We start from the raw sequence: 26,347 nt of genomic DNA on the forward strand, positions 1-26,347 counted from the left end.
CGTGCGGCTGGGACGCCGGGGGATGGACGCGGGCAGCAGGCCGAGAGGAGGGGGCGGCCGAGGGCGGGCGGGAGGTCAAGGGTGCTGGGAGCTTGGGCCAGGCCCGGCTGACCCCACCTCTCTGGGTCGGCCTTTCCCCTGGGCTCGGAACGTGAGCCCTCTTGTTGCGTTCTTTTGTTAGCACAGGCTGGCCAGGAAAATTATTTGGTAATTTAGTGGTTACTTGTATCACGTGAGGGTGGGGGTGAGGAGGCTATGCTACTTTTTTTTTAAAAAGATGTTTCAGAGTTGCTCAAGTAATTTTTTTTTTTTAAACGATCGTGTTGTGTGTCCTGTAAACCTGATTATGAACAGCCTCTTGAACCGTCCAAGATTGCACAAATCTTGGCGTCTGGGGCAATGGATTTTCAGAGACGGGATTAAAAACTCATTCGTTTTTAATGTGTTAAAAGTGGGCTGTTGAAAGTCAATGCCAATATCGAATTACGAATTACGACCAAATACGGTTGCTTTTCCTAACATTCTGGTGCTTAGACATCTTGTTCTGAGGTTTTTCCCAGTTCCCTTTAAAGCTCGTTGAAAGTCTTGGGAAGGTTCTTGCCTAACCTTCCTGTAATTTGCCTTTTGAAAGAGGTAGTTGGGACAGTTAACATATGGCCACATAAAGTCGTTTAAAAATCAGTTGGATGCTTAAATGACACTAAAAGCACTGCAAGATCTTTGATCAGGGAGAGGTGTTCAACATGGCCCAACAATTATTTTAAAGAAGAGAGTTCCTTTCCTCACAATATTGAGATAGAATTTGAGTATTTAAAAAATGTTTTCAGTGCTTATTTTTCTTGCTCCATCTTTTGATTAAGTGATTCCTTAAATGTTGACTTTTCAAAAATTTGAAGTGTCTTATGTTCTGGAATGTAAGGTTTATGTATTATTTCCTACAGTAAATTAGGATTAATTTCGTTGTCTTTTAATGTTATTTGCCTCATATTAATATGCATTTAAAAATTATTAATTAAAAAGAATTTTTTTTAAACATACTCTTTTAAAAGCAAGTGATTTTAAAACGGGAAGAAACATTAGCAGTAGCTGTCCACTGTTCTTTACTGGTAAAGAAACAGGTCTATTTAGAATGTATAAACAACAAAGTCCTCCTGTATAGTACAGGGATCTATATCCAGTCTCCTGGGATAAACCATATTAGAAACAAATGTAAAAAAAGAATATATATTTATGTGTGTAACTGAGCCACCTTGCTGTACAGCAGAAATCAGCACATAAAAAGAGAGAAACAAGTCTAGAGTCAGGTGTGTTGTCCAAGTTCACCACAGGCTAAATCCTAGAGCTGAGGTTTTACTTTCACCCGATCTAGTGTTCCTTTCAGGACACTTCTCTTCAGTGGCCCACAATCCCCTGATCTTGTGTGTTTCTTATTTATTCCCTGTGTTATATCCCACCTAATGTACAGAGGTGACCTGCCTATGGATCTCTTTGTAGTATATTGTTTCTTGATTGCACTCCAGTTTTTCTGTGATACAAATTAGCTGTTTGGTTAGTATATGTCCCTGGCATCACAGAAAGCAAAGGAATTTTTCTTTACCTTTGACCATGTAACAGAAAAATGGGGTTGCACTCCATGTGATGATTTTCCTCCCTGTTCTGACAGACCCCTGAGGTCTTTGATGTCCTTGACCAATCAGGTGCTGATACATTTGTATTAGCTGTTACAGAAGTGCAAGGATGCTCAGCCTGTGTGTATAGTATCAAAATGTTGCTTCGGGAAATCTGCTAGATAGAAAGTGTTTTGTTGGAGCTAGGGCGAACTGCTTTAAATGTTATTGAAAAGCTTTTAGATGGTGCCACATTTCATTATGCTTCTCTTGCCTTTCACTCTTTTTTTTTAAGCCTGATACACAAATCTGGACTGAACAAAACAAGAAGGCTTATTGATTCCTTCAAGTGATTTTTGGACACTCTGCAAAACAACTTATTCAGGCGTCTAATACTACCCAAATTGCTGATAAGTTGAAGTTCTTTGTTGGGCAAAGTTGCACAAGTTTGAAAAACAGGAGATGAACTCATTGTACAGATAATCTGTGGCTTGGGATTTTATCTGTAGTTCAGGGGTCAAAGTGGGGCTTTAATAGCAAATTATTGAAATTTTTGGAATAATGAAACCTTTCTCTGACTTTTTAAAAAAAGTTTATCCGTGTAGAGGGACTGTTTGCTTTCATTACAAATCAGTGGAGAAATATCTGAACTACTTCCAAAGTTAAAAGAATACTTTCCAGTTGCTACTTTTAGTTTAGAGAAAAGTATCAATTTACTTAAGGATATTGGACATTTATGTCATAAAATTCAGTAGGTAAGATGAGGAAAATTACAGTAGTAATCCAGTTTTTGTTATTATTTCATGTAGGCAGTACAGCCTTTTTTTTTTTTTTTTTAATCTTTTAAACATCTTCAGCTATGGTGTACTTGGTTCCCCAGGACTACAAGAAGGCCTTTAAGGCTATGATACATGACACTTCAGTGCCTTATAATACTGTTTTGTTGTTATTGTTGTTTTAAAGAAAAATGTCAGTGACTGTTCTCAGCTGGATTCCAGCATCAGGTACTTGAAGTAAAAGAAAGGTTTTGAGGAAAGAAAATAAGACATAATGAAATGTGTTACCCTGGGTTAGAATGAGTTGCACATGGGATTGAAAACTTGGGGAAAGAGTGAGAAAAACTCTTTTTCCTTCTCTCCCTTCCCACATTCTCTCACTTTCCCATTTTCCCTTCTTGCAAGAGGATTGAACTGGTGGTTATAAAATTCTAAAGAGCAAACACACCAAGCAGTCATGAATGTAATCACAATTACTGGACCAGCCTTCACAGTGTGGAGGCATGCTTCTCTGAATCCTCTTAGCAGTTCTCACACTTCAGCTAGAAAATAGCTCCTGTAGTGTGTATATGTGCAACCTGACACAACAGAACCATGGTTAGTTTGTAAGTAGTCTTTTAACATAATAGAGCCTCCAGTTTTTAATTTTAAACCTTATTTATTAGGAAGAGAATTCATTGAGGTTTTTCTTTCAACTTTGTAATACTTGGACAGCACAGTGCTCATATCTTGCCTTGTTTCCTTTCCAAGGAAAAAGGGACTTGGTAACCTTAGACCAGGCAGGAATTCTGAGGCTGCAAATCAGGAATGAAGTAGGTGATGAGAAAAAGGCATATGTAGTTCATCTATTGAGAAAGACAAGTCTGCCTTTTTTCATTTTTACTCAAAAGATAAAGCTACTATGTAAACATTTAATGGATATCCGTGTCTAACTTGCTCTTCTCTGAATATTTCCATAGATGATATTTCTGGAAGAGAATTAAGAGTTAACGACAATCTCCTTTTTTAAGGCTTTTAATGGATATTGCCAGATTACTTGGCAGAATGTTCACGGAAGTCCTGGGTAATAACAAAATATTAAGAGACAGTCATTTGGGTAATGATTAACCATTGCCATTTGGATAATGGTTAAAGCATGGTATATCTTTATGATGGGATGCAATGCAAAGGAATAAGGTAAAGCAACATATATTGACATTGAAAAACATCAAGTTGTTAGGTAAGAAACACTGGTTACAGAAAAGTAGGTGCAATACAGTTCCTTTTTTTTTTTTTGTAAAAGCAAAACACAAAAAAATGAAGTATTCTCTGGAAGTCTCCAAATGAAGCTATTTAAAGTAGTTTCCTTTAGGAGTAGGAATGGGAGGTTGGGAACGGGGTTGAATTTGTCCTTCATGTACTGTTTACATTTTCAAGGAATGCATTAATTTTGTAATAGGTGTTTTTTAAAAGATAATGAGTAGAACTATAATAGTAACTAACACACAGCACTTTATTTTTATTATTCCTGTGATCCTCCCAACAACTCTATGAGGTAGATGTGTTTTGTTTTGTTTTTGCTTTTGCACTGTGTGCATGCAACCCTTCTGTATTCTTTTAATTTTTTATTTTATGTTTGAACATAGCTGATTAACAGTGTTGTGATGGTTTCACATGGACAGCAAAGGGACTCATCCATACATACACATGTATGTATCCTCCAAACGTCCCCTCCCATCCAGGCTGCCTCTGTGTGTGTGTGTGTGTGTGTGTGTGTGTGTGTGTGTGTTAAATTGAGGTGTAACTGAGATACAACATTGTATGAGTTTCATGTGTACAAAATAATGGTTTTATTTATTTATTCTGAAGTGACCAATACAGTTGAGTCTAGTTAACATTCATCATCACAAAGTTACAAAAAATTTTTTCCTATGGTGAAAACTTCTAAGAGCTACTCTCTTTTCATTCAGATACACAATGCAGTTATTAACTGTAGTCATCACGCTGTTTATCACATGGTGGTATTACCAGGACTTACGCCAGAGGTTTCTTCTTCCTTTGAGATGATATCACGCAGTAGAGGTGGTTGCTTCCCAGGTGGCGCTAGTGGTAAAGAACCCGCCTGCCAGTGCAGGAGACAGAAGAGACGCCAGATCCCCTGGAGGAGGAAATGGTAAACCACTCCAGTCTTCTTGCCTGGAGAATCCCATGGACAGAGGAGCCTGGGGGGCCATGACTGAGTGACTGAGCACACACACACATTAAGGCTGTTGCAGGTCATTTTCACCAAGCCTTTCTAGGTGTGTCTCCTCAAGTTCCTACACTCTGATTACTTACATACGTTTAATGTAGAAAGTGGAATTTACATATGGGTTTGGAAGTCCTTCAAACAAAAAGCAAGGTCTCCAAACCCTCATATTGTTACAGCCTTTTTCCTCCCAATCAGCTGCTTCCAGTGAACGTTAATTATATTTTAGGGAAGACTGGCTTTCACAGAGACCCTTCTAGAACTCCTGGTTCCTTAGTTCTACTTCTACCAGAGCAACTCTAGGCTTTTATTTGTCACATTGGGCTTCTGAACAAGAAGAACTGGTCTTATTGGTGTAAATTAGGTTTTTTCAGTCCTAGAAAAGAGTGGGAGTAGAAAACAAAACAGTTTGTTCATCATATACCTTTATCTGTCACTCTTTTCAGTTAAAATACTTTCTTGTTGTTCAGCTGCTAAGTCAATGTTCAACTTTTGCTACCCGCGGACTATAGCACACCAAGTTCCTCTATCTGTCCTCCACTATCTCTCTGAGTTTGTTCAAATTCATGACTCAGTGATGCTATCTAACCATCTCATCCTCTGCGGCCCCCTTCTCCTTTTGCCTTCAGTCTTTCCCAGCATCAGGGTCTTTTCCAGTGAGTCAGCTCTTTGCATCAGGTGGCCAAAGTGTTGGAGCTTCAGCGTCAGTCCTTCCAGTGAATATTCTGGGTTGATAGCCTTTAGGAAAGAAAATATTTTGACAGAGCTGTAAACTTAAGGATGCTTTTAGTGTATTTCTTATGTACTCCATATGCCCTCCAAGCATAAGCATTTAGTTAAATGACCTCCAATGTTAGATCTTTCTTAGCTTTGCTAGTGGAATTTGTTCATCTGTTTTGAGTCCTGTCCAGTCTGTGTACATTTTTGTGTGTGGACAGAAGACGACCTCGGAGATGTCTCACAATTGTGTTGTTTGACAATACAATGCCAAAGACTTGGTGGTGGTGATGGGATTATGACAGCCACTGGGACTGCCTTGGAGGGAAAAGGAAGGCAAAGGGAACTTCATTTTTATGGAGCAAACACTGTACATTACAAATATCAACTCTTTTAACTAGTGCATAGACAAACATCTTCTCTTTACGAGACACTTTTCCTGTATTCCTCTATTTAGTCCTCACAGCAACGCTGGGAGGAAGGTACTTTGTTATCATTATTTTACAGATGAGGCAACTGAAGTCACAGTAAGTGGGAAAGTCAGATTTCCAGCCAGGGCTACCTTTTGAGCTTTTCCTTTGTAGACCGGTCATATTGAGTTCACTTCTGAGTCTGGATTAGCCATCACCTCATTTAGGGTGCAGTTTAGGGTTTGAGACTGTTATTCTGACTTACTGATAGGAGACTGTTCAGCCACAGAACTCCAACACTTGTGCTTGGAGTTTACAGGAACGATTCCACCAACTTATGTGATTACCTTTTATAAACAAAATTTGTTGTAAGGAATGGAAATTATGAGAAAAAATATACTACTCTTTTCTTTTGTTGTGAAGTTGCTTTATTGGCTATTGTCAATTCTTACTAAAATTAAAGGACATTCTTGTAGTCAGCAAACTCATGGAGCCATATTTTCAAGACCAATCCGAATGTCCAGGGCCCCGCCCATTTCCTGTGGCTCCACCCTCTTTTCCGTCTGAGGCAGTGTTGCCCATGCGCGCTCCGCCCCCCGCCTCCCCCCCCCCCGCCCCGCCCCCGCACTGGTTCGGCCTCATGAAAACCCTAGGCAGTGGAACTTGTGGGAGCGAAGAAAGAAAAGCCAAGTTTGCAAGGTATGTTTAGTGCATAGAGAAAGGAGAAGGAATGGAAAGAATACGGTATAAAGGAAGGGAAGAAACTAATTTGTGGGACAGGAAAGCGTTTTTTAGAGCTTTTAGCATTCTCACCTGATTTAACAAAGAGCCAGCTGCATTCATTTTTATGCTCCAGACTTGCACACAAATTGACATGTTTACGATCAGCTTAAGTTGCCTCTCCAGGAGCTTCTCAGTTGTTTGTACTAATCAAGGCACAGTTGCTAACTACTAAGATAAACTTTATGAAATTTCTAAGCCAGATAGAGACTATACAACTAAGTAGATAAAGGCAGACTATGGAAAATACGTATATATGTAACTAAAATATTAAAGGTAAGTAGCCTATCTGGTAATAAAGTAGCTATTTATTTTCTGAAAAGCAACCTAAAAGTTCTCCTGCAGTGTTTATTGTACATAAGTTTTAACCAGAGAGAAAACTGGCTGAAAGACATGTTTCTAAGTTCCTCATTTTAGAGTTCCAGCTTCTTCTACATCGGTGGATTGCACAAGAACCTTCAGGAACAGAGCGGTGTAGATCTTCTGACTTTTATTGCTCTTTGTTTATTTTCTTGAGAATACTTGGACCGCTGGTTCCAGGCGAGCCAGAATTCTTATCTGAATTCACCATGGCTGCATGGTACATGCACACTCAAGCCCGCCGTTTGCTGTGGTTGACGGCAGTTATCTCACTTGTCCAACAGGTTCCTGGGTGGAGCTCCCCATGAACAGCAGCAATGGCAATGATAATGGCAATGGGAAGAATGGGGGGCTAGAGCACGTACCCTCCTCATCCTCCATCCACAATGGGGACATGGAGAAGATTCTTTTGGACGCACAGCATGAATCCGGACAGAGCAGTTCAAGAGGCAGTTCTCATTGCGACAGGTGAGTGAGATCCATGTTCTGGTGGAGTTCCAGAAATGGGTGGGCTGCCAGGTTAATTCCCATTAGAAAAAATAAATCAGTTACATCCTCATTTGACAAAAATATAGCTCCCAATTTCTTGGCAGCGTGTGTTTAAATCAGACAGCCAGTTGACAAGGACATGAGTTCCCACTTTTTCCTTAGATTAAATCAGTTAGTTTCCTTTTTCAGATTGTATCATTTTCAGATATTTACCAGGCAGTGATATGTATGTTTACTAAGAGAATTAATCTTTCTCCCATTTCCTTTGTCCTTTCACAAGTCTCTTTCTGCCTCATATACAGTTATCTTTGTATGTATCTGTCCTCCCTTATGTAGTCTGTGAGGCTTTAAAAGGCAGGGGTCCAGCTTCACTCTTGACAGTCATGGTGCTGGCATATAGTAGCCACTCACTAAATGTCTGAGTTGCAGGAACTACAAGCTGATTCAAGTTATACCAGTATTAGTCTGATGGAGGCACCAACCAGGGTCTGTAAAGATAGTTAATTTTGAAGGCTATTGAATTTCCTTAAAGCTCAAAAGAAGTTTTATTTCTTGTTTTCCTATATTTGGCTTGGGGAGACTAGTTCTTCTGATGAAGGACTGCTTATTGTGAAGGAGTTCAGGATACAAATATATATGAGGAGAGTGGAACTGAGTTGTTAGTGTACTTCTCAGTACAGCCTTCTCTTTTTTCCAGAGGGACTAGGAATTAAATGACATTAGCGGTATATTGAACAATTCTTAGACTGGTGACAGCTGTAGTATTAGCACTTTGGGTTATTGGATGATCTTCTGGCTAATGAGAGTTCACTGACACTGGCCATATAGAAAATGCAGATACACAGGAAATAGATTAAGGAGCCATCTTGAAACGTAAACAGTGATTGTCTGTAGGGGATGCAATGCTGGCCATCGGTCTTCAGAGTTTTTATACTTTGTAAAAATTGTGCATAGTACATGCTGTTGTTTCTTACCAGAAAATGTAGAAAAGGAGAATCAAGAGTTAAATCATATTCAAAGTTCCTGCATGACGGGTGATCCACTGCTATTACTGAGGTACAAAGGACTGGTGTGATGGCCGTGTGGCACACCCTCTCCCCCAACACCTCCTCACATTGCTCACATGTCCCTGGGCTTCTGAGGAGCCAGGATGGCTCTTGTTATGAGCAGATGGCGTGCCTCTGAGCAGCTTGCCGCCAGGTATAGGAGCTCCAGCAGAAGTCTGTTTTTGTGAATCACATTTATATTATGTTGTGGGACTCACTGATGGGCTTCTGAAGTCTTCTGCTGGTTATGGGCCTGCTGATAAGACTTTTATTATATGTTCAAATATGCAATCCTGCATCATGGGAACTGGCGAGTCCTTTAACTGGCCGTTCCCTTGGTGCTGTTATTGAGCAGAGAAAAGATCACCTGCCCACCTTCTGGTCATCTTGTGTCACTTATGTGTGTGTTTAGTCAAGAAGTCATGTCTGATCTTGTGCGACCCTGTAGACTATAGCCCACCAGGCTCCTCTGTTCATGGGATTCTCTAGGCAAGAATACTGGAGTGGGTTGCCATTTCCTCCCCCAGGGGATGTTTCTGACCCAGGGATGGGACACACGTCTCCTGCATTGGCAGGTGGGTTCTTTACCACTGACCACCAGGGGTTGCAGTTATATTTGTGATGTAATACAAATTCATCTTCCCATGAACGTGTTCCAGTTAGGTTTCTAAACATGTTAATTGATGTGTGGTAGGTGCTCTCAGACACTTTCGTGTTCTCACTGACTCATTTTCAGGCTCTGGGTTACCAGTCACCCCTCAGAGGAGGCCTCGGACTCTAGCTCAGTGATGCTTTCTAGGGATATCTAACACCTGAACATTTAAAAACATCTTTACAGCTCATGTCATCAAAATTGCCAATGTGTCTACACTTGGAATTGTTAAGAACTGTTTCTTGTAGGCGGAAGTGTTTTAGGAGTGTTGGCTATAGTTCCAAAGCTAACTTATGTGTATTTTTATTTATTTTAAAATATTTATATATTTATTTTAAAATATTCATTTATTTATTTGGCTACATCAGGTCACTCCAGAGTGCACAGGCTCAGTAGTTGTGGTGCTCAGGTTTAGTTGCCCTGCAGCTTGTGGGATCTTAGTTCCCGGACCAGGGATCAAACCCATGTCCCCTGCTTTGCAAGTTGAATTCTTAACCGCTTGACCACCAAGGAAGTCCCTATGTATATTTTTAATTTAAAAATTATCCTGTAGCTATATGACTGCCACTTGGGGAAGGAAATGGCAGCCCACTCCAATATTCTTGCCTGGGAAATCCCATGGACGGAGGAGCCTGGGAAATCCTATAGTCCATAGGGTCACACAGAGTCAGACATGACTTAGCGACTAAAACAAACAAACATGATTGTCACTGCAGTGATTATTAGAAAATAACCTCTGTGTGTTTGCTTTGTGTTCCAGCCTCTTGTTGGAGTTTCCAACCTGTACACTAGATTCACCCCAGGAGCTTTTAAAAATACTAGCGCAGAGACCCTGTCCCTAGAGATTCTCATCCTGTTGTCAAGACAGGAGAAAATTTTAAAAGCTTCCTCAGTTCAGTTCAGTCGCTCAGTCGTGTCTGACTCTCTGTGACCCCATGAATTGCAGTACGCCAGGCCTCCCTGTCCATCACCAACTCCCAGAGTTCACTCAGACTCACGTCGATCGAGTCAGTGATGCCATCCAGCCATCTCATCCTCTGTCGTCCCCTTCTCCTCCTGCCCCCAATCCCTCCCAACATCAGGGTCTTTTCAAATGAGTCAACTCTTCGCATCAGGTGGCCAAAGTATTGGAATTTCAGCCTCAGCATCAGTCCTTCCAATGAACACCTAGGACTGGTCTCCTTTAGGACGGACTGGTTGGATCTCCTTGCAGTCCAAGGGACTCTCAAGAGTCTTCTCCAACACCACAGTTCAAAAGCATCAATTCTTCAGCGCTCAGCTTTCTTCACAGTCCAACTCTCACATCCATACATGACCACTGGAAAAACCATAGCCTTGATTAGACGGACCTTTGTTGGCAAAGTAATATCTCTGCTTTTGAATATGCTATCTAGGTTGGTCATAACTTTCCTTCCAAGGAGTAAGCGTCATTTTATTTCATGGCTGCAGTCACCATCTGCAGTGATTTTGGAGCTCCAAAAAATAAAGTCTGACACTGTTTCCACTGTTTCCCCATCTATTTCCCATGAAGTGATGGGACCAGATGCCATGATCTTAGTTTTCTGAATGTTGAGCTTTAAGCCAATGAGCCAGGATAATAATGCACACCAGATTGTTCAGATCAGCCTACCAGTGAAATGCTGAGTGTTAATCTAAGTGAGCATACTTTGAGCTTGCCATGGTAAGATGAGTGTAGAGAAGAACAGTGCTTCTCTGGGATTCTTGACTTGATCGTTTGGCTGCCTTGTCCTCATCATCATGGCTGTGTGAGGCTGGCCCCTCACCTGATCTGTGGCTGTGAATTCAGCAGTGTTAGCAGCCTAATGACCGTACACTGAGGATAAGAGTCCCTCATTTTACTGGGTTCCTGTGCTATGTAGCCTGAAATTTCTGTTCCAGTTCAAGACAGAAATTTTCTAAATACGTTGATATGGTGGTTTGATATAGAACCAGCTTTTCCCTTTTCCTACCCTCATTGTAGAATCTCTTATGTCAGTTATGGGACTTCCCTGGTGGCTTAGATGGTAAAGAATCTGCCCACAGTGCGAGAGACCTGGGTTGGGAAGATCCTCTGAAGAAGGGAATGGCTCCCCACTCTAGTATTCTCACACGGAGAATTCCACGGACAGAGGAGCCTGGTGGGCTAGAGTCCTCAGGGTTGCAAACAGTTGGACATGACTGAGCGACTAATACTTTTCACTTATGTCAGTTATAATAGTCAAAGACTCCTAGACCTTTGGAAATATCTGACACATTTCTGGGGATTTCACTTTTTAGTCAGTCTCACCAGCATCTCTATGTATTACCATCGTACACATGCTCTTGGCAGCTCTAATCAGTTCAGTTCAGTCACTCAGTTGTGTCCAACTCTTTGCGACCCCATGAACCGCAGCACTCCAGGCTTCCCTGTCCATCACCAACTCCCAGAGTTTACCCAAACTCATGTCCATCGAGTCAGTGATGCCATCCAACCATCTCATCCTCTGTCATCCCCTTCTCCTCCTGCCCCCAATCCCTCCCAGGGTCTTTTCCAATGAGTCAACTCTTTGCATGAGGTGGCCAAAGTATTGGAGTTTCAGCCTCAGCATCAGTCCTTCCAATGAACACCCAGGACTGATCTCCTTTAGGATGGACTAGTTGGATCTCCTTGCAGTCCAAGGGACTCTCAAGAGTCTTCTCCAACACCAGAGTTCAAAAACATCAATTCTTCGGCACTTAGCTTTCTTTTTTTTTTTTTTTTTTTTTTCATATGCTATTTTTTTTTCTCTAATTTTATTTTATTTTTAAACTTTACATAATTGTATTAGTTTTGCCAAATATCAAAATGAATCCGCCACAGGTATACATGTGCTCCCCATCCCGAACCCTCCTCCCTCCTCCCTCCCCATACCATCCCTCTGGGCCGTCCCAGTGCACCAGCCCCCAGCATCCAGCATCATGCATCGAACCTGGACTGGCAACTCGTTTCCTACATGATATTTTACATGTTTCATTGCCATTCTCCCAAATCTTCCCACCCTCTCCCTCTCCCACAGAGTCCATAAGACTGTTCTATACATCAGTGTCTCTTTTGCTGTCTCGTACACTGGGTTATTGTTACCATCTTTCTAAATTCCATATATATGCGTTAGTATACTGTATTTATGTTTTTCCTTCTGGCTTACTTCACTCTGTATAATAGGCTCCAGTTTCATCCACCTAATTAGAACTGATTCAAATGTATTCTTTTTAATGGCTGAGTAATACTCCATTGTGTATATGTACCACAGCTTTCTTATCCATTCATCTGCTGATGGACATCTAGGTTGCTTCCATGTCTTGGCTATTATAAACAGTGCTGCGATGAACATTGGGGTACACGTGTCTCTTTCCCTTCTGGTTTCCTCAGTGTGTATGCCCAGCAGTGGGGTTGCTGGATCATAAGGCAGTTCTATTTCCAGTTTTTTAAGGAATCTCCACACTGTTCTCCATAGTGGCTGTACTAGTTTGCATTCCCACCAACAGTGTAAAAGGGTTCCCTTTTCTCCACACCCTCTCCAGCATTTATTATTTGTAGACTTTTGGATCGCAGCCATTCTGACTGGTGTGAAATGGTACCTCATAGTGGTTTTGATTTGCATTTCTCTGATAATGAGTGATGTTGAGCATCTTTTCATGTGTTTGTTAGCCATCTGTATGTCTTCTTTGGAGAAATGTCTGTTTAGTTCTTTGGCCCATTTTTTGATTGGGTCGTTTATTTTTCTGGAGTTGAGCTGTAGGAGTTGCTTGTATATTTTTGAGATTAGTTGTTTGTCCGTTGCTTCATTTGCTATTATTTTCTCCCATTCTGAAGGCTGTCTTTTCACCTTGCTAATAGTTTCCTTTGATGTGCAGAAGCTTTTAAGGTTAATTAGGTCCCATTTGTTTATTTTTGCTTTTATTTCCAATATTCTGGGAGGTGGGTCATAGAGGATCCTGCTGTGATGTATGTCGGAGAGTGTTTTGCCTATGTTCTCCTCTAGGAGTTTTATAGTTTCTGGTCTTACGTTTAGATCTTTAATCCATTTTGAGTTTATTTTTGTGTGTGGTGTTAGAAAGTGGTCCAGTTTCATTCTTTTACAAGTGGTTGACCAGATTTCCCAGCACCACTTGTTGGCACTTAGCTTTCTTCACAGTCCAACTCTCTCATCCATACATGACCACTGGAAAAACATAACCTTGACTAGACGGACCTTTGTTGGCAAAGTAATATCTCTGCTTTTTAACATGCTATCCAGGTTGGTCATAACTTACCTTCCAAGGAGTAAGCGTCTTTTAATTTCATAATAGTCATTATCAATTCCTTTGAGCAAGTTAAGCCTGGAGCATCCTTCATGCCCACTTGAGTTTACATGTGGGGAGGTGGGTTGTGTAGTGAAAGACGTAGTGACTCGCTATGGTTACAGAAGGAGTCATCGATACAGCTAAGAATAACCACGTTGTATTCATCTATTGTATCAAGTACAACTCTTGATCATGTATCTTTGTCTAAAAGTTTATAATTCTTGTACTTGTTAAAGGTTATCACTTGTTATAAGCTTTTATAATTCACTCTGAAATATCTCAGAGTTAATATTTCTAAAAATAAGTAAAATAGTGGTTCTCAAACTTTTTGGTCTCAGTACTCCTTTACACGTGAAAACTATTAGGGACCCCAAAGATCTTTTATTTATGTGGGTTATATGTTTTGATATTTACTGTAGTAGAAAGTAAAACTGAGGGCATTAAAAAAATATGTATTCATTCAGTCAATAATAACAAACCTACCATACCAAACAACAAACATTACCGTAAGTAACTTTTTTAAACAGAAAGTAACTGTTTTCCATAGCCAAGAAATTTGTAAGAATAGTGGCATTGTTTTATATTTATGCACATCTCTTTAATATCTGACTTAATAGAAAACAGCTGGATTCTCATGTGCTTTTGCATTCTCTCTGTCATGATATTATACATAATGCAGCCTTTGGAAAATTGCGCTGGACTCGCATGAGCAAATGAGCATGAAAGAGGCAAATAAATCCTAATGGTGTTGTAAAAACAGTTTTAACCTTACAGACCTTCTGAAAGAGTCTTTAAGAGCTGTTTTCACACTTTGAGGACTACTGGTGAATTATTTAACGATGAGAGAGCATTGAGAAAAAGAATCCCAAACTGGAGTTTCTGAATTTGAAGATCCTTTTACCATTATTGGGAAAAGGAGTAAAAATAAGAAAATGTCACAGGCTTTTCTGTCTTTAGGTAATATTTCCATTGCATATTTATCACTGTGAAGGAATTTAACACCACTGAAAAATTCTAGATCATTTGGACAGTAAGAGTGCTCAGTTTAATTTTTATTACACAGCATTATGGTATACTTTCTGATTTGCTGCTTTTTGAAAGCCATACTACTGTAACTTTTAATTTTCTAATATCCAGTAGAGGCTAATTTACTTGACAAATTGAAAGAAAACTAACGGCTCAATGTCTTTTTCTTCCAGCCCTTCCCCACAAGAAGATGGGCAGATCATGTTTGATGTGGAAATGCACACCAGCAAGGACCATAGCTCTCAGGTGTGTGTGTATGTTTGTTTAATTTTGTGATTTACAATAATTAGGAAAATACAAATCTCTAAGTCTGTTTTGCTAAAATACAGTAAAGATTATGAGTAAAGACTTTAGTAAAGACTTTAAAAAATAGTTTGAAGCTCTTTTAACTTACTGAGGTTCTGATGTTGAAATTTACTTATGCCTATGGTCATGAATGTGCTCCTTTACAACCAAGAATTTGGGATCTTGTCACCTAAAAGAATTGGGAAATTCTTTTGTCTCTACCATTCTGATATTCCAGGCTAGTGTCTTGAATTTATAAATATTTGAAAACTGAGACTGATGACTAATTTAAGGTCACAGAATAAATGAAAGCTGTTGTAGAACCAGGTGTGAAGCTTTTTTTACACCTAGAATCAAGTCAGTGACTGTTGCGATGATTTTCAGCAGCAAGAGATAAAACTCACCTAAATTACACACGCCAAGTTCCTTAAGGTGAAGAAGTAAATTTTCACTAGGAGTTGACACTGTTGGAAATATAGGTGGATGTAGTATTGAAAGCTTACAAAGATTTTTATTATAAACCTTGTGATAAATAAGTAATGGATGTTAATGAAGTAGAATGTTCATAACCAGCCCTTGACTTTATTGACATGTCAGATCACCTCCCAGTGTCAGATCACCTCCCAGTGTCAGAGTGCAAATTCTTGAGAACAGGAAGCATTGTTTTTTTTCTCCCACGTTAAGGTACTTGAAGAATGTATGTTGAATGAATGTTTCAGTGAATGCTAACAAAAACTGTTTTGTGGGGTTCTCACTCTGCAGTGTTCTGACTCCCTTTGCACTGGAAATATTTTGCATGTTACCTGGGATCCACTCAGCGTTCTTTCTGTTTGAGAAGCTGCACACTTTCTCCTTTTGTTGACTGTGCTTCATTTGTGCTGTTTTCTGAAACCTAGAAAATCTATGGGACTGACTACTAACGATTTTACAGTGAGCTTTATGTTGTAGAGAAGCTTGTAGCAGCAAGGCACTCATGTAGGGAGCTGGCTGCCTGTGATTGTGGAGTTGCTCGCCTCTGTCCATCGGTTTTGTTGTGTGCAGTTAGCTGTAGCTAACAAGGAGGAAACTATATGACGCTTCCATGCCGGGGGTGGGGTGGGGGTGGAAAAAGTGTACTAAGGAATCCCAGGATGGAGAAGTGAATTAATTGTTTGCTTCAGTCTTTTCTTGAATTAGCTGTCTCCATCCATATAGCCTTTTCTACAGACAAGTCGAAAGTCCAGAGTTAGTATTTCCCTAAAAACATTTTAAGGAACATTTGCTCGATGGGAGGTTCCATAAAGTAGTTCTGAAGTCAGATATCTGGGAAATACACTGCAGTCCCCAGGTTCACTCACCTTCCCTCTCCAGTGGCACCAGGGCATGAGAAACACATTAAAGGCTCTGTAAATTCCTGCAGTAAAGAAGTCTGTTGATTTCCACCAAGTGCAGGCGTTCCTCGGTATTCTCAGGGGACTGGTCCCAGGACCACCACCACCTACCCCCAATACTACAGTCTACGGATGATCAAGTCCCTTCTGTAAACTGGTAGTGCAGTCAGCTTCCATACTCGAGGATGTGTGACCCACCGATACTGAGAGCTGACTGCTTCCCGAACTTATTTGACCTTAGACCTCCCTCCCCCTCCACATACACCTTTTCCCCCTAATAATCTACCTGATAACTAACAACCACAGATAAGAACAGTCCTGGCTCATGGGGTGGCAGGTGTACAATTAGGCTCACCTGAGAATTGTATTTTAAGTGGAATTCTAGAGCCGACTGCATCCATCCTAGAATTCCAAAGGAATTTGTGAAATTCAGGAGAGAAAAGAGTTTGGTCTCTTGTCAGATTGTGATGGGATCACTGTTGAGATCCCTATTCAGAAACAAGTACCTAAAAGAACTCTGTTATCATCAAGCACTGCGTAAGTGATGCTAACAATCAGATCAGTCTATTTAAGCCAGGTTATGTTTTTTGAAAAGCAGTCTAACTCCTGTAGAAAAACATTATATCCTTCAAAGTAGGACTCTTAGTAAGGGAGAAATCAATAGGTGTAATTTACTTACACTTTCAAAAAGCTTTTTATATTGCTTGTTTTTAATTGAAGAAGTGATCATTTAATTACTTTAGGGTTTAAAAGGATGAATTTTTTCATAAATGGGAAGGAAGCTTAGGGTTAGGAAACAGTTAAAAACAGTTAACAAAGGCCTATTACTGGCTTTTATTGAATATTTTTATATCGTCCACATGAAGAATACATGACTTTTTTAGCCTTTTTAGGAAGACAAAGGAAAGGCGCTCATTTATTAGAATTTTTTTAAAAATTTTAATTGTAGGCTAATTGCTTTACGATATTGTGGTGGTTTTTGCCATACAGTCACATGAATCAGCCATGGGTGTACATGTGCTCCCCATCCTGACCCTCCCTCCCACCTCCCTCCACATCCCATCCCTCAGGGTCATCCCAGTGCACCAGCCCTGAGCACCCTGCCTCATGCATCGAACCTGGACTGGCAATCTATTTCACATATGATAATATACATGTTTCAATGCTAGTCTCTCAAATCATCCCACCTTCGCCTTCTCCCACAGAGTCCCAACAGTCTGTTCTTTACATCTGTGTCTCTTTTGCTGTCTCACATATAGGGTCATCATTACCATCTTTCTAAATTCCATATATATGTGTTAATATACAGTATTGGTGTTTTTCTCTCTGACTTACTTCACTCTGTATAATAGGCTCCAGTTTCATCCACCTCATTAGAACTGATTCAAATGCACTCTTTTTAATAGCTGAGTAAGATTCCATTGTGTATATGTACCACAGCTTTCTTATCCATTCATCTGCTGATGGACATCTAGGTTGCTTCCATGTCCTGGCTATTGTAAACAGTGCTGCGATGATCATTGGGGTACACGTCTCTTTCAATTCTGGTTTCCTAGATGTGTATGCCCAGCAGTGGGATTGCTGGGTCGTATGGCAGTTCTATTTCCAGTTTTTTAAGAAATCTCCACACTCATTTATTAGAATATTTTTAAAAGTTTTTCCCACATTATTTTCAGTTCAGTGAAAGAGATGACAGTATCCCCATGAATAAACTGGAAACACGAAGCTTTGTCTTAATTAAGTTACTTAGCTAAAGTCCCCAAGGAAGTAAGTGATAGGGCTGAAACCCCGGCTGTCTGGTCCTGTGCCCCCTGTTGTACTAAAGTAAGCTGATGAATGGGATTGATTTCAGGAGCACTCACAAGGTCGTGAGAAGGAACTGAGACGTCAGGTGAGTTGTTCATGGTACAGGGAAGCCTAAGATGTAATGTGTTTAGGAGAAAGATTGTTCAAACTGAACTTTTAGGATGATGGTCCTCTTGAATCTCACGTTTGTAGCAGAAAATGGACCACAGATTGTCTCTCAGAGGCAATTCTCAATGTGTTTCTGGGACCAAAAAGGCCAGCGTGGGTTGGAAGATGATACAAACTGAAAATGCCTTCCTTTTCTCTCCTGTAAAACTGTGGTTTATCTGTACCGTGGTATGGAATTTAATATCCATGTTCAGAGACCTCAGAGAGCTTGGGGTGGGCCAGAGAAGGAAAATGTAAGCAATTAGAAAGTAAGGGACTTCCACATGATGACACCCTGAAATGATCAGAATCTTCTATTATAATAGACGTGGATGTGGGACGAGGGGTATTGATTTGGATAAAGGCATGACTCTCACTTCATTAGATGAAGCACATTTTTACAGTATTCTAAAATTCTAAAAATCAGAAGGCAATTTAAAGCCTAAAACTGGTAAATTTACGGTTAATAAAAGTAAGCAAAAGGTAGTGAATGAGGAAAGGTTACAGCCCTTATTCTTAAGGTCAGCATTCTAAACTGATCAGGGTTTTGTTTTTTTTCCCCTAAATCATAGTCTGAAGATCATCATCTCTAAAAATTAGCATAAAATCTTATTATATTTTCATTCTTTTGGAAAGGATGAAATATTACCTTATTCACAAATGTAAATCTAAATCTTTGAGTGGTTTTAAAAGAGGTGATTGAGACCAAGGGTAGAAACTCAAGTGACCCACAGTATGTTGAATGAGACATTGTGACAGGCTGATCTCTAAGTAAATTGTAGCAGTTGATCAGTTTTGATTTAGTGTTTTCAGATTTACTCCAGAGAGCCAACTCATGGTTCCCAGTAATCTCAAAACCCAGTGGGAACAAGCTTAATCCTAAAGGCTGCATTGTGTCATTCAGGGGAATTTGTCAAGCCCAGCAGAACTAAGAATGACAGTACCAGAGCAGCAGAAATCCACAGGGATTTAATTTCAGTTTGACGGCAAAAGGGGCCATCTATACCTAGAGATTCTCTGAAGTTACCTTCCTGGGGCAGCTGTTTCATAGAGAATTGTCATAACTACCTACTGAAAAGAATGAAAGTTTGGGTCAAAAAGTTAACTGTCCAAACAAAAGGACATCAAAATAATTCTTAGCTTCGAGATCCTTTGGTTTCAGGTCATTTGAGACCCTTTGGTTTTGGGTCATATTCCTGAAAACTGAATAAATAAATCTGTGTCATTTTTCAGAAATTGTTCATCCCTGTGGATTCTGTTGAAAGAGAAGGTATTGGAAATGTTGTGTTCTCAGGCCGAAAGTTTAGGTTCTCATTAGCAAGAAAGAGATTTGATATGAAAGATGTCAAATTCTTACTCAGTATTAAATTACTTTTTAAAACTTTTGGCTTATGTAGTTTGTTGTTCAGTCATGTCCGACTCTTTGTGACCCCATAGACTGTGGCCTGCCAGGCTCCTCTGTCCATGGAGTTTTCTAGGCCAGGATACTGGAGTAGGTTGTCATTTCCTTCTCCGGGGGATCTTCCCGACCTAGGGATTGAACCAGTGTCTCCTGTGCCCTCTCATTGGCAGGCAGATTCTTTACCTGTAGTGCACCGGTTTTGAATAAAGTTTGGGAAATATTTGGATAGCAATTTGTCTAAAAACTATAATCTCCTTCCAGGGAATAAAAAAGAACTTAATCCCTAAGAGTGGGGGCTATAGAGACAGTTTGCCTGGGTTTGAATACGGCCCTGCTACTTACTACTCATACAGTCTTAGGTAGTTATTTATGTCTCAGTTTCCTCATCTGTAAAATGGAATAGTAATAGTTCCTTTTTTTAATAGGGAAAAGTGCTTAGTACATGGAAAGTGCTTAGATCGATACTTGTCTCTTGATAAATGCTTAATAAATACTATTTATTTTAAACTATTTGTTAATAATTATTTAAATTGTTTCTGCAACACCTCTCCCAGTTTTTTTCTTTCTATTTGTTAGCATATACTTTTTGATATGTTCCCTTTAGTTTTTAATTATGAAAACTTTTGAATGCATACAAAAGTAAATAGACCCTATTATGATGGCCATCCATACACGTACCACTCGGATTCAACAATTATCAGTGCTTTCCACACTTCAGTTAACATGTTCTAATGTACACTTTTTTCAGATTCATATTCTTTTTTTTTTTTTTTATTTTTAAACTTTACATAATTGTATTAGTTTTGCCAAATATCAAAATGAATCCGCCACAGGCATACATGTGTTCCCCATCCTGAACCCTCCTCCCTCCTCCCTCCCCACACCATCCCTCTGGGTCGTCCCAGTGTACCAGCCCCAAGCATCCAGATTCATATTCTTAAATTGAGATATAATTCAAGTTTCAGGTTCATTTTATGTTTATATAACCACAGTAAAACTCACTCAAGGTTTTTTTTTTTTAAAGATATTAAATACTCTGATCTTAGATTATTTTATCAGCTTTTTTAGAAACATGGCATGTTTCTTACATAAAAATTACTGATGCCCAAGTTTATGATTCTTGTATATTTTCTGTCCATATTTGTCTTCTGTAGTAGGAAGGCTCTATCTTCCTTTTCTCCTTTTTTAAAGTGTGCATTCTCCTCTACAGTCAGAAGAAGAAGTTGCAGAAGGAGAGAAAGAAGTGGATGCTCTGAAGAAAAGCGTAGACTGGGTGTCCGACTGGTCCAGTAGACCTGAAAACATTCCACCCAAGTAAGTCGGTGCATGTCCCTTTGCAGTGGACACGGTGCAGCAGCGTGGGCCCGCCAGTGCCCCAGACACTGTCTGACGTGTGTCTGACACCCTCCTCTGCGTTTCTTCCCCCAGGGAGTTCCACTTCAGGCACCCTAAGCGTTCCGTTTCCTTAAGCATGAGGAAAAGTGGAGCCATGAAGAAAGGGGGGATCTTCTCCGCAGAGTTTCTCAAGGTGTTCATTCCATCTCTCTTCCTCTCCCATGTTTTGGCTTTGGGGCTAGGGTAAGTACTGGTCAATGGCTGAAGTTTTTTCCACTCATTTTCTGCACAGATTTGGTTTTCAGGATGTAAGGAATACATGTGAAAGCAGTTTGTGTAGTTTTCCTTTTCATGTGTTAGCACAAGTGGAGTGAGCTTAGAAGAATGAGTCGATACGATACACTATTGATAACACGTTCCCCCACTCTGAAAGAACAGCATTTCTAGGAAAGCTTCCGTAAGCTAAAATGGCACAAGGTGAAGCAGCAGTCACCTGAGGACACGTCTTGCTAGTGGGTGCAAGATAAAGCACAGATGCTCACAGACTCGGTTCACGTCTCTGGAGGCTGGGTGCTGAGATGCTGTGTGGTCCCTAGGAAGGAGCTTGGCAGGGCAGTTCTCACTGCTTGGGGCGCCCTGTCTCTCTAACAGCTCTCTGCAAAACCAGTCCTAAGTGGTATTTTCACTTTTTGCCTTTTTTTTTTTGATACAAGTGAAACTCCTCTTCAGATTTCTTTCAGTGAACAAAAACACGTACTAATGTAGGTCTAACTTACGTAGTGAAGTGACGTAAATCAAACTTTGAAAAAGTGGGGTACACCTGTCCCAACAAGGATTTGTAATGGTAGAGTTTTTTCCTCATTTGAAAACAAGTTGTTTCTATGATTTAATCCCTGAAATGATCATTTTTTTAAGTGAACTCTTCTGTGTTTGATTTTTCTTTTTGGGTTTTGTTGCTGTTGTCTATAAATTACTCAGGATCAGCTGAGTTTGAAAGTAGATGAACCTTTAGTGTGTAAAGCTGGGGTTGGTGTGAATATTTCTTGTGGGAAAGCACACTTCTATTGAATAGTCCTTGAGTGAAACTGAAAAATTGGTTGATACTATTAGTACGATTCTTCTCTCCTTATAGTCTTTTTTTTTTTAATTCTTCTAAAATTGACCCCACATTTACCTGTAATTCATTCATTTTTCTGGCATGTCTTTTAAATTCCTTGTGTTTTTTTTTTTTAATTTGAACAATTGAGGAAATATATTTTTTAAATACTGGTTGGCCAGAAAGTTCATTCTTAACATAACACCTTGTGGACAAAACCCAAACAAACTTTCTGGCCAACCCTGTATTTTAGGAGTTAGGCACTTGCTGTTACTTATATTCAGGATATATCCGGCCTTCTCTTTGAGCATGCCCAGTGGGTCATTTTCTGGGTAGAATGCACAGAAGATACAGCGTCTTTTAACTTCCCTATAAGGAGCTCAGCCTGTGGGAGAGATGTTCGCAGTCGTGAACTTGCAAACACACCTGACTGTCTCACACACCTCTTGTGTCTTTCTGGGTGCCTGCTTCCGTGAGGGTGAGGACAGCCTCAGCGCACAGCAACACAGGGAGTGTGTGAAAGTTGTGTGGCTGGCGTGGGGCAGGCTCAGAGCTCAGACTCCCCGCCACAGGGTTGACTGCACAGGAGTTCATTTGCCCTCGGGAAGCTGGCTGGCTTTTGCACCTTGAATTATCTTCCTTTTGTGAATCTTTGGACTGTTTCTTTTGCTGGTGTAACTACTGATACAATCAGATGGAGGAAAAAAGGATTTTGGAAAGTATTATTGGGGGACTTCCTGGGGCCAGTGTGTAGAACTCTAAGTTTCCAGTGCAGGGGTCCAGGTTTGGTCCCCAGTTGGGAAAGCAGATAACCCACACGCACGCCACAGCTAATAAGTCAGCACGCTGCAGGGAAGATCCCAGGAGCTGCAACTGAGACCCAGCGCAGTTAAAATAAACGTAGAAAAAATTAGTTTCATTACATTGGGGTGTGGGCTGGTTCTGTATTTTTCCTTAACTTAACTTCCCTTCTGCTTCTGTTCTATAAGGGTAAAACCCTTGCTGGGCATGGGAAAGTGATATAAGGCCCTTAAGAATTAAACTGGTACACTGCCGGGGAAGGAGAGGGGTGAGATGAATGAAGAGAGTAGCATGGAAACCTACATTACCATATGTAAAATCAGTAGCCAGTGGGAGTTTGCTGTATGATGCAGGGAGCTCAAACCTGGTGCTCTGTGACAGCCTAGATGGAGTGGGAAGGGGAGGTTCAAGAAGCAGGGAACATGTGTATACCAATGGCTGATTCATGTTGATGTATGACAGAAACCAACACAATATTGTAAAGCAGTTAACACGAAATTAGAAGTAAATAAATTTAAAGAGAAGAAAAGAATCATGAAACAATTTTTTAAAAAAGAATTAAACTGTTAGAACATTTATAGCACAGGCAGCTTTGTAGTTAGGTATATTGCTGTATTTCTTAGCTTAAATATCGGTAGAATTTTTTGTCCACCACAGCAGACCACCTCAAAGGAGGTTGGCTCTGCTTGTCTCTTCAGAAGCATCTGTTTTCTCTGGCTTGACTGTGTCTAATCACTGCCCTTTGCTGTCCAGTCCTGCCCCACGAGTAAACATAATCACATAAAACCAGTTTAGCTGGTTGGTGATTAGCTTCAGGTAAGTCAGTGATGATTTCAGGGTGTTGGAACCGTGCATGTAGACCTTTAGAAAGCCCTTTTTTGCAAACGGCTGAAGACGTTCCTTTGTACAGCAGTCTGTGGACAAGTTGGTATAGAGCTCTTGAAACAGATGAAACACGACACACTCTGTTTCCCTTTCAGCATCTACATTGGAAAACGACTGAGCACGCCTTCTGCCAGCACCTACTAAGGGAGGAGAAGAGTCCCTGGGCCAGCGTGTGACTTGTGAAGTGGTGTCTTGTCACAGTAGTTTATTTGAACTTGAGACCATTGTAAGCATGACCCAACCTCCACCCTCTTTTTACGTATCCAAGTTCCAGTAACTCTCAAATCCAGTATTTTATTCCAACTCTGTTGAGGCATTTTACTAATAACCTCATTCCCTTTTTGGCCTGTAAAACACTTTAGAATTTCCTAATAAGAGTTTACTGTCGTTTAGAAATTTGCAAGGGCTTCTTTTCCGCAAACGCCACCAGCAGATTGTAATTTTGTCAAGAATGCCATTGTCTTCTCTCAGTACCACCAGACCTAGACCTGCACCATTCGTGGTATAAATCTTACTCTTACAAGATAACCCACCTGTCTCTTCTAATGGGACCAGGTTGCAAATGATATGAAAGCTTTGTTGTTTTGTTTTTCAAGACAAAGGCAAGCTTCCCTAAGCTTGAATTTATAGTTATGAAAAAAGAAAAGAAAAACAAATAAAACAGACAAAATATGACACAAGGAAAAAAATATCCTGGGCAATAAAAAGTTATTTTAAACCAGCTTTGGAGCCACTCTTTGTCTAAGCCTCTTAATGGCGCCTTTGTAATTTGTCGGAGGCAGGCTACGTAAATGATAGGTATAAAGTACAAGAACTAGAATACATTAGGAGATTTTAATACCAGTAGGTTATAATGCTGTCTTTTCAATAGTGTAGATAAGGGATGTCTCAGGCCTAGAAATCTATGAAATTGCTTTGGGGGTTTGTGTGTGTGTGTGTGTGTGTGTGTTATTTTTATGTTTATTAGCTGCATGTGAATTTTTCACGACTTTGAATTTTCTTTCCTTTTTTATTTTTTCCTAAGAGGCTTTGGAATGAGTTCCAATTTGTGGTATAAATACAGGCTTCTTGTTTTAGGAAGCATCACTTACACTCTGAAGCCTTTCAGCTCTGAAGACAGTTGTCTCAGAGTTATTTCAAGCTCTTGGGAAACTTGGAAAACCAGACCTGGGTTGTGGGAACAGTTGACAGAGTTTTGAAGAGAAGCCATCGGTTTTCTTCTGCTCACTCCCTTTTCATGTTTGCCATACAACCTGCCTGAGACGATTCCTGTGATTCCACAGGCGCTGGCCACTTCCTCCTCCCGTAGCCATCTTTCTAGTTCCACTCCGCAAGTCCCAGAACATTCAACAACTTCCTCTCATGATACACTTTTGTGTTCGTTTCTCGAATGTGAAGCTTTAGGACCAAATTGTTAGAAAGCATCAGTTACCATTTATCTCAAGGAGGTTGATTGGCTCTCTGAACACACAGCATGACTCTGAAGGGATGCTGTTATATGTGTCATATATAAATAATTACTGTTTATGGTATAGACATTGAATATTTAGAGAACCATAGGGAAAACCAGGTCAACTTGAATAAAAGCACTCTGAACCACCAGGTTTGCTAGTTTGCAGAAACTATCTGTCTTCTCTCTCACATCAAGTTTTGTAAAGTTGATGTGTTATAGTGGAAAATAACGTATAGCTTAAACAAAAAAAATTAGTTTCTGACCTCTTTATTCAAGAATACATCTGGATATCTTTAAGGAAGATGGTATATCCAGGTAGTCTTCTGAATTCTTTGACTTTTTCTTTCTAGTTTTTGTTGTCTCAACAATTTTGGCCATCTTTTTACTATGCCTTGTTTCTGTGTCTTATTCACAAATCTAATAACACCTGATTTGCCTTCTATAACCTATTTATTTCAAGTCTTCATTTTTCTTTGGGAAGAAAGTACATCTGCTGGCTCATTGGACTTCGAAAAGCCTTGAATAAAATTGGAAAGGCCGGTAAACTTAAGTGAACTAAAGAGCTAAACTGTTCTGATAACACAGTTTGTATTACATTGAGTATCATGGGAGGGAAAGGTAAAATTAGAGAAAAGCAAGTTTATACAGACAACACAGGACTCTGTTTTGAAATTCAGTAGTAATCCTATCAGGAGTGTGATTGAGTACATTTGTGGGGTTTTTTTGTTTGTTTGTTTTCCAACATTGAAAATAAATGTAGTTCTGCCCCTTTTCTTCAAATAGCTGTGAAATTTTGGACTATTACTTAGAACATGAATACATGATCACAGTAGAACTTAATCATAAGATGAAATCATGCAGTATTTATCAATAACCTTAACGTGTGGGATAAATGTTTATGCTCCTCACCAGATTTGTTTTGACTGGAGCCAGATTGTGTGATTGGAAAGGAGAATTGGACAATGAACAGTTGACATGTTTTAAGATCAACGTTTAAAAAGCTTTATGCCTGTTCACAATTTGGGGACAAAAAGGCAGGCTTCCTTTTCCTACGTTTGATGAAAACTGGCGTAAGATATTTGTAAATATAATCAAGAGCAAAACTGCACAAACTTGCACATTGACAAGTGCAGCAAGTTATTCTGATTGCAGTAAAAACATTGACTATTCTAAACAATGAAAACTGAAGATTTAGCCAGTCAGATGAATCTTCAAGTGAACCAGTTGTTGAAATTATCGGACTTAACTGAGCCAAAGTGATTATGCATTCCTCATCTATTTAGTTAGCACTTTGTATCATGATATACAGTTTACAATCCATGTATAACTTGTAGCAACAAACATTTTGTGCTATTAAAGCTATCACAAAACCCTT

General features: G+C 39.9%; 1 protein-coding gene across 3 annotated transcripts in view; it reads left to right on the top strand.

The window, feature by feature from the left end:
- The window catches only part of BNIP3L (BCL2 interacting protein 3 like), a 26,955-nt gene extending 608 nt beyond the window's left edge, over positions 1 to 26,347 (top strand). For 2 of the 3 annotated variants that reach the window (XM_070794948.1, XM_019966383.2), the window contains exons 2-6: positions 7,162 to 7,345; positions 14,566 to 14,638; positions 20,613 to 20,716; positions 20,831 to 20,980; positions 23,615 to 26,347. In XM_070794948.1, the coding sequence (XP_070651049.1) occupies positions 7,162 to 7,345; positions 14,566 to 14,638; positions 20,613 to 20,716; positions 20,831 to 20,980; positions 23,615 to 23,663 (560 nt within the window). In that variant the 3' untranslated portion in view covers positions 23,664 to 26,347. Of the gene's footprint in view, positions 1 to 6,339; positions 6,437 to 7,161; positions 7,346 to 14,565; positions 14,639 to 20,612; positions 20,717 to 20,830; positions 20,981 to 23,614 lie in introns of those variants that run through there. The other variant, XM_019966384.2, reaches the window with a different exon arrangement.

Source organism: Bos indicus, chromosome 8 (assembly GCF_029378745.1).
Source record: "Bos indicus isolate NIAB-ARS_2022 breed Sahiwal x Tharparkar chromosome 8, NIAB-ARS_B.indTharparkar_mat_pri_1.0, whole genome shotgun sequence".
NCBI classification, from domain to species: domain Eukaryota; kingdom Metazoa; phylum Chordata; class Mammalia; order Artiodactyla; family Bovidae; genus Bos; species Bos indicus.